Source organism: Hippopotamus amphibius, chromosome 1 (assembly GCF_030028045.1).
Source record: "Hippopotamus amphibius kiboko isolate mHipAmp2 chromosome 1, mHipAmp2.hap2, whole genome shotgun sequence".
NCBI lineage: Eukaryota > Metazoa > Chordata > Mammalia > Artiodactyla > Hippopotamidae > Hippopotamus > Hippopotamus amphibius.
This window is the reverse complement of record NC_080186.1, coordinates 238,726,709-238,743,131: the sequence shown is the minus strand read 5'-3', so window position 1 is coordinate 238,743,131 and position 16,423 is coordinate 238,726,709. Positions and strand designations below refer to the sequence as shown.

Below are 16,423 nucleotides of genomic sequence, written 5' to 3'. Positions count from 1 at the left end.
AACATTCCAGCTCCTAATGATGGTAGGAATGTGAGTCAATAAATTAGATCACCTGAAACGAGCTTATATTTTTGGTGATTTAGATGAGTTTTTTCAGCAGACATTTGGTAAGTACCACTGAGGAGCGAAACTGAACTAGTCCCTACTTCAAGCAGCTCACAGATGAGCACGAACCAACTCACGCTGAAATCATCATCGGTTTTAATACAAAGCAAAGTTTTACTCTGGTGGTTTTTATTTCCCTCTTTTAAAGTTAAATCCAAGTAAAAGTATATTCCTCTTCTTGCAAATTACATCGTTGAACACATGATACATCAACTAGCACAGAGATACATATGGAATTATTTTCCCCAACATTAGCAGCGGCCGTCTGTGAGCGATGCTTGGATCATTTACACAAACGTATCAAAAACTATGTTGAAACAGTATGTTCAACAACAGGTGTCCACCCCAGGAACTAAAATGGAAACGTGATGTGCCATCCATAAATGAAACCAGTAAATGCAGCCGAGAGCTAGCGATCCGGGTGCAGAACACCCCTAAAGGATTTCCGGCAAAACGTCCGCCCTGGTCCCGAACACGCAGCACCTCCTCTTTAAACGTCCCCGGCTTCCCGCCGCGCCCGCGGAGAGCCGTCTGCGCAGGCGCGCTCCCTCTCGCCCGCAAACCCTGCGGTCTCCACGGACGCAGCCGCCGGCGCTACCCGATTGGCTACAGCGTGAATGACGTCAGGCTCCTCCAGCCCCCGAGAGGCGCCCCGCCCGGGCCCGGCGGAGACCCCGCCTTCCGATTGGTGCCGAGGGCGAGGAGGCGGGCGCGGGCGCCGAGGCCGGCCTCGGGGTCTGGGCGCGCAACCCAACATGGCGGCGGCCGGCGGCGGGCGGCTGGCGCTCGGCGGGCGCGGGCCGTGGCGGCACGCCGCGACGGGGGCCGCCCTCAGACCCCCCGAAGCGGCCGGCCCCGGCCCCTCGGCGGCCCCCGTGGCCGCCTACCCGCCGGTGGCGCCGTCCCTGACCGCCGACAGCGAGGCGGCGCGGCGGCGGCGCGTGGCGCGGTGGCAGGCGGCGGTGCACGCGGCCGCGTCGGTGGACGAGAAGCTGCGCGTGCTCACCAAGCTGCAGTTCCCCAAGTACGTGGTGCCGCCGCAGACCGGCGCGCGCCACGCCGACCGCTGGTACCAGAGCCTCACCAAGACCGCCTTCCTGGCGGGCCTGCCGCCGCCCGCCGCGCCCCCGCCGGCCGTGGCCCTGGCGCCCTTGCGCGCCGCCGCCCGCGACTGCCTGCTGCAGGAGCACGCCTTCCGGCGCCGCCGCCCGCGCGAGCCCGCCGCCGCCGCCGCCGCCGCGGGCCTGGACCGGCTGGTGGGCTCGCTGGCGGGCCTGCTGGGCGCGCACAGCCCGGCGCTGGCCGCCGCGGCGCTCGGTGAGCCCGGGCCCGCCGCGCGGGGGGCGGGGCGGGAGGCGGGGCCCGGAGCCCGTGCGCGCGCCCGCGCGGGCCTCGGTCCCCCGGGTTTCGGGAGGAGCGCGGGGACAGGCTGCCCGCTCCCGGAGCTGCCGAGAGCCGGGGCGGCGCGGGCCCGGCCCTGTGCCGGTCTCGCGGCGGCCGGGTGTCGGCCTCGCGGCCACCTCGCAGCCGGCGGCAGCGCCTCATGGCAGGACGCCCGGCCGAGCCGGGCGCAGGGGCCTGAAGGGCGCCCCGCGGAGGAGCCCCCGCCGCCGGGACCGCTGCTCTGCGCTCACGCGCGGGCGCGGGCGGCTCGCCGCGGAGGCGGCCCCGCTGCCGGAGGCGGCGTCCCGACGGGCTCCCTGGTTTCCCTCCGCCGCCCCGAGGCCTCTTGATAGACGTCTGTGGGGCGGCGGCCGCCCGGGCGGGAGCGACGCGGCCTCGCGGGCCTCGCGCGCGCTGGGCGGCCTGGGAAGGGCGGCCGTCCTCCGCCTGAGGGAGGCGAGGGCGCCTGTGACGGGGCTCGCGAAGGTTGAGCTCGGGGCTCCGGGGAGCGCTGCTGCCGTGGGTCCCCTTTCCTGCGTGTCCTGGCCGGAGGGGCCCTTGGCGACGCCGCGCAGCGCCGTGCGGCCCAGGCAGGCAGCAGAGGCGGGGCCGTAAGCGGTGGCCGTGGACGCCGGTGACCCCCCAATCCGGACGCTGTGTCCTGCATCAGAGAGGCGTTTTTGGTGTATTTTCAGTGAGCGCCGTCGCGCTCGAGCTCTGTGGTGCGGAGCGTGGTGTTCTTACGATAACGGCATGGACGTGAACTGTCAGAGGAGATTGTTTTGAATGTTTTTTAACAGATCGTAAACGTCCGGTTCACTTCTACTGGGTACGTGGGGAAGAAATTATTCCTGGTGGCCATCGGAAAGGCCGAGTGGATGCTTTGCGATACCAAATAAATGATACACCACACAACCAGATTCGAATATCCAGACAGCTCCCCGAGGTAAGGAGGTATTGCAGACGTTTCTGTTGCGGGTCGAGGAGGACGTGTCATAGCAGGCTAGATGATGGACTGCGTAGGATAAAGAGTTATGCATGGAACCCTTTTCTTTCAGTGCATTGGGAATGCATCTCATCTGAAATTCTTTTTCAGTTTTTTAAGTTCCTGTAGTATATATATTCTGCAGAGGTCAAATAATCGTTTTAAGTGGGGCTGAGGCCTCAGTTTTTAGGACCATACGCGTCTTTTTTTTAATGTAAAAATAGTTTATGATTGCAATTTACAGCAAACTACCCTACCTAATTATAAATCAACGCACTCTTACAGCTCTAATGGTCATTTTGCATGTAAACAGTTCTTGTGGAGAAAACAAGTATATTTTGAGTGTTGTCTGTGTGTCCATGTCAGAGATTGGTACAAAGGTCCAGATTGAAGCTTTGGGGGCCGTAAGCCTTTGTTGCAGTCTCAGTTCTTATCGTGGAAAAGCAGCTGCGTGCCCTATGTAAATGAATTGGCATGACTACGTGCCAAGAAAACTTTTTTTGGAAAAGCAGGTGGCTGGCTGGATTTGGCCCATCCTTAGATTGTAGTGTTAAATCATTTTGTAAAAACATTTTATTTTTAAGATTTTTAAATCTATTAAGAGTGTGAGTAAAATGTATGCTAGTGGTGCTGTGAACTCACTTACGACTTTTTCTTGCAGTTTGTGCCGCTGGATTATTCTGTACCCGTAGAAGTCCCTGTTATGAATTGTAAGCCAGACAAACTTCCGTTATTCAAACGGCAATATGAAAATACCATATTTATTGGTAAGTTTCCTCTTTTAACAAATGAGTTCTGTGTCCTGTGCAAATTTGCATAATTCTTGATGACCAAGAGGTTCAGAGAGTCCATGAGCAAGGTGACTCATCATCTCAGATTGCAGTATGCATGAAAATTGGAAGGAAAATATTCTTTCAGCTTACCATTTAAAATTTTACTTATTTCTGCTGAATGAACAGTATTTAACTTTAAAAAATAGTTATTAGGCTCTGTTGATTTATTATTTACATAGAAAAATAATCTGTTTTCAAAAGTAAACAAGTATAGACCTGAATTTGAGGTAGTCATTGGCTTTTTTTAACAAAAACCTATTATTTGTGCCACACACTGCGGTAACCATCAGGGATGTAAAAATTAATAAGGCGTGGTCTCTGCCCTCATGCAGCTTATACTTTGGCTGTTTTATCTTTGTTCATTAATTCCTAGCTGATCGAGAGAGATTTTTAAGAAAGCAGCTTTCTGCTGGTCCTCCAGAGCTGTTTTATCAGTCCCTTCTCAGTCACTGTGGTCTTAGGAGTGAGTTATGGGCAACTTTTGGGTGAGAAGACTTTACCACTAAAATCAAGAATGTCAGCGTTGTAAAGGATGTTTTTAAAGTCATGAAGTGTTTGTGTCCTTTGGTGGTGTGGTGTTATGAGAATAAGAAAGCTCCTGATGATGACCGAGGAGTTTGAGAAAACTGCAGTAATCGGGAATTTTAAATGAACTTTATTGTGTTCTTTAGACCTATCCTATGTCAGAGTGAGCTTGATGATAGCTAGTAAGTTGTACTTTTGGGTGAAATTATTTTATAATCAATAAAAAATAAATAGTAAGCCAAGCTTTCCATTTGTGTATTTTGAATGCTGACCACATAATGACTAGAGGAGATGATGGGTGGGTTTGAAGCGAATACTGAGGACATGTGCTCCAGATGTTCTACTTGTGCGTTTCATCTGAAATGTTTTTATTTTGCTCTTCAGGCACAAAGACAGCAGATCCACAATGTTATGGACATACCCAGTTTCATCTGCTACCTGATAAGTTAAAAAGGGAAAGGCTTTTGAAACAAAACTGTGCCGATCAGGTAGAAGTTGTCTATAGAGCTAATGCGATCGCGAGCCTTTTCGCTTGGACGGGAGCGCAGGCTATGTATCAAGGTACAGCTAGCTCTATGGCATTATTGTTATTGGGAGACATTGTAAGAATTTAATAGATCAAATTGTTTTCTGTGGGTTAAAATGTAGGCTGAATCTTCACATTTTGAAAACTTTTGCATTGGCACAAAGTGCAGTTGTTTTAAAATCCATCATTAAATATCTTACGTTTGTAGTTCTAAGTGGCACTTCGATAGTTACTCTGATCTTTTACTTTGACCATTTTTGCGTGAATGTATTTTTTTCTGATGATGTTCTCAAGCATTTCAAAGACCAGCTAACCGAGTCAGCTCTGTAAATGATAGCAGGTTTCTGAAACTAGAAAATGAAATGCTTTCATGGATTAAATTTTAGATTAAAGCACAGTTATTTCTTTGAAGGCCACGTCTAGGGTGCGGATTTGGAGACTGTTCATTCAGTTAGTGGCTTATGGTTTTTACGTACCAGGCGCTGTTGGGCTTGGAGATATGGTGTTGAGTGAGAGATACAGATTCTGCTCTCCTAGAGCTTATAGTACACTAAGGAAGTAAAAGACAATAAAGGTGTAGTATTTTTAGCTAGTGGTGAAACTCTGGAGAGAAATATACGAGATGAGGGGTAGGATGATTTATAGGGTGCAGGTATAAATGAGGAGGGGGGCAGAATCTATTTAAACAGAGTTAATTCAGGGGAAGGCTCTGAAAAATGACATTTGAACAGAGACCTGAATGGTGAGCTGCCTATGCACAAACTTGGGGGAAGGACACTTCCAGGCAAAAGGAGTGGCAGGTAACTGAGGTAGCAAGGACTTAAAGTGTTTAAGGAAGGCTGATGAAGAAAGGGAGGGGGAGAATGAAGAAAGGGATTGGGAAGGAGATAGAGGAAGCTGGAGGCATGTCACGGAGGACTTTAGAACCAGCCCATTGTGAAGCATTTGGATTTTGCTACGAAAATGGAAGTAATATAATGTATGCCTAGATTATTCCTAAAGCATCTGGGAGAAATTTTAATACAGATTTAATTGTTGAAAGGCTCACCTTTTTCCTTTATATGTATATTTTTAGCCTTATACTCACAATTGTTGACTTCTGTTTTTATAATAGAAATAAATGGGTAAAGTAGGAATAGGAGTAGACAGAATCAGAAAAAGAAAGGAAACTTTCTTGAAAATATTAGAATGGCATTGTTTATTCATAAAAGAGAAAGTGTGTCTTTTTACAGTATAATTCTGTATTTTAATAATGCTATTGGCTGTCTTCATTAAAGCAGATATAAAATATGTGTGGCAAAATTTATGAGTTACTGCTTGACCCTGGCAGTTGGATTTAAAAGTATTAAAGCCAGTTAGCCTGGAACAAGAAGCAGCCTAAAACTTGAATAGTAAAGGTATTAAGATATCCTGGAACCTTATGATGACATAAAGTACAGTAGGCAAAATGAAAGCAACTCATAAAGCCAATTTTGAATTATGAATTAAGACATAGAATTCATCTAATAACTACGTGGTTGAAGTTCTTAGAAAGCCAAGTTTTTTTCTGAGAGGCATTTATTTGGTAGATTTTAGTGAAGTAAATGGCTGTAATGGTTATTGCGTGGTAGATACTGCTGGTATAAGGAAAACTTGAATGTATTTGAGGCTGGTGAGGAATGATGTGTGTAGTAGCAACTGTAGGAGAGAGCTGCATAGATGGAACTTGCTGCTGTTCTTAGGTGAAGTGAGTTAAGGTTGAAAGCGCTTGAAATCCAAAGTTGTTGAAAAGGTACCTCATGAACTTTGAGGGTACTAGAAAGAAGGAAATCGTTCTTGATGCAGAATATAGGATTAGAATGGAGAAGATAGGGAAAACTTTGAGATCTTTAGGAATTTGGTAGGTAAAGTATCTAGGTTTTAGGAGGTATTTTGTATCCTCTAACGTGTGTGTTTTGTTTTGGTAAAACATATTCTATATGTAAGTTTCAGCATAACTTTCTTCTACAGGATTCTGGAGCGAAGCCGATGTTACGCGACCTTTTGTCTCCCAGGGTGTGATCACAGATGGAAAATACTTCTCCTTTTTCTGCTACCAGTTAAACACTTTGGCCCTGACTGCACAAGCTGATCAAAATAACCCTCGTAAAAATATATGTTGGGGGACACACAGTGAGCCTCTTTATGAAACCATCGAAGATAATGATGTGAAAGGTTTTAACGATGATGTTTTACTTCAGATAGTTCACTTTCTGCTGAATAGACCAAAAGAAGACATGTCACAGCTGTTGGTAGACTAAGAAAAAACATTTGATTCAGAACTTTGGGAATACTTATATTTCACTGAATGAATAATAAAAGGAATTTTGATAATGAGACGTCTGTCAAATATTAAATGCGTTGATTTTGAGACAAATATTAACCTGTGATTAGACTCTTCATTCTGCTCAAAATTCATCACTAAAAGATTTAATTTTAGATACAATATGTTGATTAAAAATAATTTTATTTATATGTGACTAACTGATGGGGCTAACTGAGCAGTCTTCAGTGCCTGGTGTTGTTTGTGTGTGTGAGCTCATACCACTGGCTGCATGACTGGCCAGTGGTTTGAGAGACAAGGTGCTGGGGCAAGGAAAAATGACTTCATTTGGAAAGCCAGCAAGCTGAGAAGATGGCAGACACACGTCCTCAAGAATGATTTTAATTCGGGGTAGAATTGTAGCTTTTATGCTAGGGAAGGGGGAAGCAGGGTGCCTGATCAGTTTGTGGATAGTCTTTTGATTGGTGGCGAGGTAACCAGGTGGCATTTTGGGAGTCAGCATTATCAGCCTTCTGGTTCCAACCTGGATGAGGTCTGTGTGCTTGTGGTTATGTGCATATGGGTAACTTTATCTACCTGGTGAGGGTTTTAGTATCTGTAAAACAGCTGAAGGGTATGCCTCAGAACATTACCTGTAGCCCTCAAGGAGGAAGTGAAGATCTTTTGACTTTGTTTTATTGGCCAAACTATTATTTTGTCTTGCTTGACTGTTTTCCCTTGTTTCTGCATTGTCTCATTTCTCTGACTAAATTTGCTGTGTGGAGCTCAGGGAAGGCCTTGGAGGCTAAAGCTTTTCTATAAACAGGAGGCAGGGGATATGGGGGTTCTGTACCCTAGAAGGCCCCGCAGGTCCTGCTCAGTTTTCTGTGGTTTTAAAAGTAATATAAAGACAATAATTCAGTGCTTGAGAGTATTTATATGTTTTGTCATATTTTTTCTTTTTAATTTTTTATAATAACATAGAGTTTCAGAACCCTACCCAAACCCCATCAAAACATGAACAATATTTTGTACGTATAGAAAACTGGCACAGAGGAGTTAAAGTGACTTTAATAAGGTTTCACAGATGATTAATAATACAACTGATGAATTATATGCAACTGAGGTTCTTTAGTGCTTAGAAGTAACATTAATATATTTCTGCTAGTTTGATTTGTTCTACCCCAAAGATTGGGAAACTAGGTTTGATATGTTTCAGAATCAGTTGTCAGTCAGTAAAATTGCTAATCTTGTTGAGAATTCAGGTTCATTCAAATTGTTTCATTTTTAGTTAGAAAAAATAATTACCTTTGTTGTTGGGGTTTTTTTTTTTTTGCCGTGCTGTGCCGCATGTGGAATATTAGTTCCCTGACCAGGGATCAAACCTGTGCCCCCTGCCGTGGAAGTACAGAGCCCTAACCAAGGGACCACCAGGGAATTCCCCTAATTACCTTTGTCTAACCATGCTAACACTTGTTTTATCTAACCTCCTATTGTGAATATTTAAAATAATCCATTATTTACTGTTAATGACAAATGCTGTTTTTTCTTCTTTCTTTTCTTCCTTCCTTCCCTTCCTCAGACTCTTTCAAGACAGAAGTCACAGTTATTATGGAATAGATGCCTCAGCTAGAAGGGATTATTTACTGCAAATGATTGCTAAACTGAAGGAATACTATTTGAAAGTTGTAATTCAGTTCAGCCCAGTGCCGACTTTGTAAGGCATTGTGCTAAGTATTCCATCCTTACTTTCATTTTTCGCAGTATGCCGTGTAATTTCACTCCACATTGTTTTCTTTTTTTTTTTTAAGAACTTGTATTGAGATACAGTTAACATACAATAAACTGCGTATATTTAGAGCATACAGTTTGGTATCCCAGTCTCCCAATTCATTCCTCCCAATCCTCCGCCCTTTCCCCACTTGGTGTCCATGTGTTTGTTCTCTACATCTGTGTCTCTGTTTCCGCCTTGCAGACCAGTTGATTTGTACCATTTTTCTACATTCCGCATATATGTGTTAATATACAGTATTTGTTTTTCTCTTTCTGACTCACTTCACTCTGTATGACAGTCTCCAGGTCCATCCATGTCTCTACAAATGTCCCAGTTTCATTGCTTTTTACAGCTGAGTAATATTCCATTGTATATAATGACCACATCTTTTTTATCCATTCACCTGTTGATGGACATTTAGGTAGCTTCCATATCCTGGCTATTGTAAATAGTGCTGCAGTGAACATTGGAGTGCATGTGTCTTTTTGAATTATGGTGTTCTCTGGGTATAAGCCCAGCAGTGGGATTGCTGGGTCATATGGTAACTCTATTTTTAGTTTTTCAAGGAACCTCCATACTGTTCTCCATAGTGGCTGTATCAATTTACATTCCCACCAACAGTGCAAGTGTTCCCTTTTTTCCACATCCTCTCCAGCATTTACCGTTTGTAGATTTTCTGATGATGCCCATTCTGATCAATGTGAGGTGATACCTCATTGTCGTTTGGATTTGCATTTCTCTAATAATTAGTGATGTTGAGCAGCTTTTCATGTGCCTCTTGGCCATCCGTATGTCATCTTTGGAGAAATGCCTATTTAGGTCTTCTGCCCATTTTTTGATTGGGTTGCTTGCTTTTTTTCTATATTGAGCTGGATGAACTGTTTATATATTTTGGAAATTAGTCCTTTGTTGGTTCGTTTGCAAATTTTTTCTCCCATTCTGAGGGTTGTCTTTTCGTCTTGCTTACAGTTTCCTTTGCTGTGCAGAAGCTTTTACATTTCATTAGGTCCCACTTATTTATTTTTGTTTTTATTTCCATTACTCTAGGTGGTGGATCAGAAAAGATCTTGCTATTATTTACATCAAAGAGTGTTCTTCCTATGTTTTCCTCTAGGAGTTTTATAGTGTCTGGCCTTACGTTTAGGTCTTTAATCTATTTGGTGTTAGGCAGTGTTCTAATTTCATTCTTTTCCATGTAGCTGTCCAGTTTTCCCAGTACCACTTATTGAAGAGGCTGCCTTTTCTCCATTGTGTATCCTTGGTTCCTTTGTCATAGATTAGTTGACCATAGTTTATCTCTGGGCTTTCTATCCTGTTCCATTGGTCTGTATTTCTGTTTTTGTGCCAGTACCATACTGTCTTGATCACTGTAGCCTTGTAGTATAGTCTGAAGTCAGGAAGCCTGATTCCATCAACTCTGTCTTTCCTTCTCAAGATTGCTTTGGCTATTCGGGGTCTTTTGTGTTTCCATACAAATCGTAAAATTTCTTGTTCTAGTTCTGTGAAAAATGCCATTGGTAATTTGATGGGGATTGCATTGAATCTATAAATTGCTTTGGTATTATAGTCATTTTCACAATGCTGATTCTTCCAGTCCGGGAACATGGTATGTCCCTCCATCTGTTTGTGTCATCTTTGATTTCTTTCATGAGTGTCTTACAGTTTTCTGAGTACAGGTCTTTTACCTCCTTGGTTAGGTTTATTCCTAGGTATTTTAATCTTTCTATTGCAGTGGTGAATGGGATTGTTTCCTTAATTTCTCTTTCTGATCTTTCATTGTTAGTGTATAGAAATGCAAGAGATTCATGTGTGTTAATTTTGTATCCTTCAACTTTACCGAATTCATTGATTAGCTCAAGTAGTTTTCTTCCACCATTGTTTTCTTTAAGCTGCTTCCAAAACTTGGAATACTGTTTTCTACCCCTGGTCCTGTTTATTCCAACCTGTCTGTTGCATCCTCATTCATCCTTGTTATGGAATAATGCAGTATAGAGGAAACAAGAATATCAAGCTCCAAATCAAATGATATCTCTTAATCTGGCCTCTCACTTTCTAACTGACCCTTGGCATTTTGAGTTACCATTCTTGATTTCTGCTTCCATAAAACAAAATAATCTCACAAATTTGTCTAAGGATGAAATGAGCTAGTGTATATGAAAGTGCTTTAAAAATATTGTGTCATTAAAATATCTAGGGTTCAGTTGAAATGCTTTCTTTTACTAAACAGATGGTATTTAATTGTCGCATCCTTTGCATACTTTTCCTCTATGGTGGCACCTTCATTCTTTTACAACAACTTTTCTCATTGTAAATGGCGGGGAACACATGTATCACACACACACCTGTAGATACATGTCATTTAATCATCACAACCATTTTGTGAGCTAGGTACTGTTGTTCTCATTTTGCGGATGAGTTAACAGAGCACAGAGAGCCCAACAACTTATTGCAGGTCACGCAATGAGAAAGTGGCAGGATTAGGATTTGAGCCCAGGCCGTCTGACTCCAGAGCCTATGGTAGATACTCTCCAGTAATAAGCTGTAGATGGAGTCAGTGCTACAGCAGTATATCAGTGGTGTAAATTTAGATAAAGGAAATGTTCCTTCTGACTGATGAATCCTAGGAGTGTGCCTTGGAGCAAGTAGCATTTGAATTAGCTCTTGATAGATGGCATTTGCCAAAAACAGAGGGGAGTAAGTGGATCTCTCTGTGAATGAAGGTGAAAAGTTCAGGATTTACCTGAGAAGTAGGTGGTAACTTGGTTTACCCAAGTTGGGTGTGGTCTAAAGCATTTGGAGGAAAAAATTATTTACTAAGAAACAGACTAATTGGTGTCACATCTACAGATAACACTGAACCTTAGGAAACAATGTAGCCATGGGAGAACCATTACAGCAGAAGAAATTGAGACTAGTCAAGATAAAGATTGCTTAGGACAATTGACAAAATGTTAAGCACCCCTCTTATAAATTCATTAAAATTGTATTGCAGTTGATTAGCACATGATTTAATAGAGGAACCAATGCATGGAGAAATCAGAGTGAATAAATGTAGTGAGTACCCAAAGTCGTATTAGGCAAAAGTAGACATAAAACAGAGTTAGTACCTATAATTTGAAACAGTTCAAGGCAAAAAAAAAAAAATCTGGTGTTAAAAAGTCATTTTATGTTATAAACTGTAATCGTATGAAATGTTAAATCTTAATCTTAAAAAGTTGGAGTAACTAAAAAGAGTAATTAGTAAAGGTGACTTAATAAAATTTGGTATCTTATGAACAGAATAGATCTTTTAAAACGTGATGGACCATATATACAAAATCATTTATTAGACCAGAGAAAATGTCATGAAATTCTTAAAAGCAGGAATCATATAAGTCATGACTCTATCCACATCACAGTATATCCAGGAAATGTTAATACAGTTTTAAACCAGAAACACCTAATCATTTGAAAATAAAAGTATATTCCTAAATGGCTATTGCCTGCACAGAATATTCAGTATAAATCAGACACTCCCAGAGCTATATCACAATCTGAAAATGAGAACTAGTTATCTTACTTGCCTTTTCATTTCTGTCAAATGTATTTTTATATGATCTGGACAGTTGTACCTTACCTATGCTTTGACCAAGAAAGCATTGTATTAGCATAAGTAAAACTTTAGACTAAAATACTTATCCTGCCTATAAAAGCCAGTGGGATATAGCCAGAGTTATTCTGAATACATTTACTCCTAGGGATACATGAAGGTGCTGTAGGAGAGAATCACTGAATAAACATTATCTTCCTTTTGCAGTTCTCAACCAACTTTGCTATTTTTGAAAAACTATTTTTGTATTAAAAAAAACTTTTTGTATTAAAACACATGCAGTAGAATGCAAAAAGCCACATACATTTTAAAAAATAAAATATGAAGTTCCAAGAAATTTTCACTAATCTCAGAACTCTGGAGAGCATCATATCTTTTGCTTTTTACAGTCTTACATTTGATGCCACTAGTGTACTTAGTGGCTAATTTATAATATTATGTGTTTATGTAAAGTAAGAAGATAAAATCTGTATTTGCTAGAAGAGTTAAAGTTAAAACTAAAGAAAATCAGAAGAAGAAAATATAAATGTAGAAGATAATGAATTGGAAGAGAAAACAGACTTGACTAGTGGATGCAATAACTGGTTCTTTATCCTAGCCCCTCCCATGTCAGTAAAAGAGTTAATATTCTAGCAAATCTAATCAAGAGGAAAAAAGAAAACATTTAGAATTGGAAAAGGGGAAGTAATATACTTGGTGGAGACTCTAGTTAAGAAATACTATATGTAACAAATTAATTTGGACATTTTCCCCTGAGAAATATAAACAAAATGATTAAGTAAAGATAGAAAACTTAAATGGACCATAAAAGAAATTGAAAATATTTCTAAGATACCTTCCGACAAGGGTCCAGAGCAGTACAGTTTATCTGTGAATTCTTTAAAATTTCCATGAAACAAATGTAGAGTTTGGAGTCTACCCAATTCATCTTATTAACTCACCCCAATTTTTTAAAAAATTTCTAAAAGCATATAGGTTAAATGCACATTTCTATATAAATGCAGAGATTCCAAATAAAATGCCACATACTGAAATCAACAGTAATTAAGAAATTCATCCTAATAGGGTTGAGTTAATCACGGAAATTTAGTACCGGTTTAATGTTAGGAAATGTGCTAATAGCGAACATCAGTAGTTCAAAGGAAAAAAGGCTTTTGATAAAATTCTTGGTTAAAAAAGCAAAGAAAAATGAGTATCAATAGAGGGATATTTTAATACATGTTTTATGTTAGTCAACCCCCAATTTCTGTTTAATGGTGAACAACACCTGATGTTCCCACTGAAGTCAGGTAAGACTGCCAGCTTTGACCTTCACGTGTCTTGTTCATGATTCATTTTAGGTGCCTCGAATCTCACAAGTAAGCATTCAGAAGTTTGTTGAATAGATGTGAATTAATGAACTTAAGGTAGTCAATCTTTCTAGTAGTTTGAAACCAGCTGTATCTCATTTCTTTGCACTATTTATATCTCAGCAAAGTTACAGTTTTCTTTATGAAGATTTCCACACATTTCATATTTATGTCTAGACTTTTATGTAATTGTGAATGAATTTTTTGTTTCAATTATATTCTTTATAGCTTCAAAAATGGCTTTGTAATAGCTGCTATTGATTGCTATGTATTTATTTTGTAAGAGGCCCATTTAATTAGCTCATTAAATCGGGAATTTTCTAGTTGAGTCTCATGATGTCTGTAGGTCCAGTCTGTCTTGGGTTCCTCTGAAACTGCACGTAGTAACATCACTGCACAGTTCTCTGACTTGACTTCACTCAGTACCTTTGTCACATTTGGCGTGGATGACCACCCTTTTTTTCTTTTTTAATCTTTATTGGAGTATAATTGCTTTACAGTATTGTGTCAGTTTCTGCTGTACAGTAAAGTGAAAGAGCCACATGTATACACATATCCCCATATCCCCTCGCTCGTGAGCCTCCCTCCCAACCTCCCTATCCCACCCCTTTAGATCTTCACAAAGCGTCAGCCTGGTCTCCCTGTGCTCTGTAGTAGCTTCCCACTAGCTCTCTGTTTTACATTTGGTAGTGTGTATATGTTGATGCTACTCTCTCACTACGTCCCAGCTTCCCCTACCCCTGGTTTCCTCAAGTCCGTTCTCTACATCTGCATCTCTGTTCCTACCCTGCCACTAGGTTCATCAGTACTATTTTTCTAGATTCCATATATATGTGGTAGCATACGGTATTTGTTTTTCTCTTTCTGGCTTACTTCACTCTGTGTGACAGACTTTAGGTCCATCTACCCCACTACAAATAGCTCAATTTCATCCCTTTTTATGGCTGATTAATATTCCATTGTATATATGTGCCACATCTTCTTTATCCATTCATCTGTCGATGGGCATTTAGGTTGCTTCCATGTCCTGGCTGTTGTAAATAGTGCTGCAATGAACATTGGAGTGTGTGTACGTTTTTGAATTATGGTTTTCTCCGCACCCTTCCTTCTTGAAGCTGTGTCTTTTATTGCCTTCCGTGAAACATACTCCATTTTCCTCCTATCTCTTTGACCATTCTTTCACATTCTGCTTTGCTGTTCTTCCTCTAATCTTTCTTTAAATATTGGTATACCTCAGGATTCTGCTCCAGACTTCATCTTTTTTTATCCACCATCTTTCCTCAGATGATCTTACCAAGTTTCATGGATTTAAATATATTTATAAGCACATTCAAAACTGCAGTTTGATTTCAGTTTTATGTTTCATATCTGAACTGTTAACATCACCATTGTAACTGAGTAGGTCTGAGTGATTAAAATCAGGGTGACTTTTCTGCTAATTTTTCACTTTTATAAATTTCCCAGAAAATATATATTATTTTTATAATAAAAAATGCATTTTAATTAAAGTAGTTTTTCTTGAATGGACTCTAATATGGAACCATCATCTTCTGTCAGATTGCACTCCTTCATAAACAACTTTATTGTGAAATTGTATTTGGAAAAGCATTTGAGTACATCTGTTATTTAAGAACAGTGTATTCAATAAAATTCACGTGTTTCATACATATATTTAACTTACTCTAAATAGTTGGTCCCTATAAACTGAAAACTTAGTTATTATGTGCAAAGACCTTAGATTTTTTTCCTGAGGTATTTTAATAGACCAGTCAAGTTAATTGCCACGCATATTGCAGTGTACATTAAATTCTAGCCCATTTCAGATAATGCTTAAATTAAATGTGAAGTAAGGTTAATTCACACAAAATATGTTAGGCACGATAATTTTTTAATTATTCATTTACTATTGTAGAAATTGGAAAAATCATTTTGGATAGAGGCAGGAAAAAAGAAAAAGAAAATAAAAGGGGAAAATTTGCTACAGAGAATATTGAGGATAGAAATTAAAGACCCACAGGTGTACAATGTTGACGTTGGCCAATATTTGATTGGACAAGGTTTAATTTCCCACAAAAGGCCTTAGTATTCCAAAGTTTGGTTTAAAAAAAAATTGTAAGACAAACGACAATAATACAAAATAAAAAACGGACTACTAAGAAGCTCCACAAAGGGTGAGAATTATAGGTAATAATATTGTAAATGTGCAGACATGGTCACTCTCTTGGTGTGTAATAAGCACACTGTAGACTAAGATTCAGCAATAGTTACTATCCAAATAAGCTTATTTCTTCATTAAATATAGCTTATAAGATTACATAACTTTAAGAGTAGTCTCATAATTAGCCTGCTTTAAATTATCTGGATGTCATCCTTAATACAAAATTAAGCGCCAATTCTCAATATGTTTGTTTTTTTCCCTCTATGTAAAAATAGTGAATTCTCTCTCAGGTCTTGATTACATTTCACATTCTTTGTCATCCTACAGAATTCTGCATTTCACTTTGCAAATTTTTGTAAATAACTTTTGATGCTTGAAATTGGCTTTTGAAATTTTTATAATAGTTTGGGCATAAGTGTAGGTTGTTTTTGGCGCTTCACGTTTAGAAGAAAGTTATGGTTATGAGATGATTTGTTTTTAAAATCATGTACAGGAACTGCCATTGGATTTAAAATGCAAGTAATGTTCCCCAGAAATGAATTGAATTGATGGGAAGTCCAAGTTGATACATGCAAATGGGATCTCCCTTTTTTTTTTACCTTTTAGGTTTTGGACAAAATAAATGAAGTTTTACATTGGCTACATATAGCAAAATCTTATGTATCAACCAGCTTAGAAAAGTTGAAGATAGACAAAAGTAACCATCTTTTATTTATTTATTTATTTTTAATTTTTTTTATTTATTTATTATTTTTTGGGGGGTACACCAAGTTCAATCATCTGTTTTTATACACATATCCCCGTATTCCCTCCCTCCCTCGAGTCCCCCCCCACCCTCCCCGTCCCAGTCCTCTAAGGCATCTTCCATCCTCGAGTTGAACTCCCTCTGTTATACAACTTCCCACTGGCTATCTA

General features: G+C 40.6%; 1 protein-coding gene across 1 annotated transcript; it reads left to right on the top strand.

The window, feature by feature from the left end:
- Window positions 1–707: 707 nt before the first annotated feature.
- On the top strand, window positions 708–6,750 carry MRPS30 (mitochondrial ribosomal protein S30). Its single transcript, XM_057743772.1, has 5 exons — window positions 708–1,422; window positions 2,289–2,434; window positions 3,135–3,240; window positions 4,216–4,392; window positions 6,347–6,750. The coding sequence occupies exons 1-5, from the start codon at window positions 723–725 to the stop codon at window positions 6,634–6,636; spliced, it is 1,419 nt and encodes a 472-aa protein (XP_057599755.1). The 5' UTR covers window positions 708–722; the 3' UTR covers window positions 6,637–6,750.
- The last annotated feature ends 9,673 nt before the right edge of the window (window positions 6,751–16,423 follow it).

What these genes read in the sequence shown, in the direction of transcription:
- MRPS30 (XM_057743772.1), top strand. Translation starts at nt 723, where the DNA reads ATGACGTCAGGCTCCTCCAGCCCCCGAGAGGCGCCCCGCCCGGGCCCG. An exon ending in TATCCAGACAGCTCCCCGAG is followed by an intron (nt 2,435 to 3,134) that starts GTAAGGAGGTAT and finishes TTTTTCTTGCAG; the next exon opens with TTTGTGCCGCTGGATTATTC. An exon ending in AGCGCAGGCTATGTATCAAG is followed by an intron (nt 4,393 to 6,346) that starts GTACAGCTAGCT and finishes TTTCTTCTACAG; the next exon opens with GATTCTGGAGCGAAGCCGAT.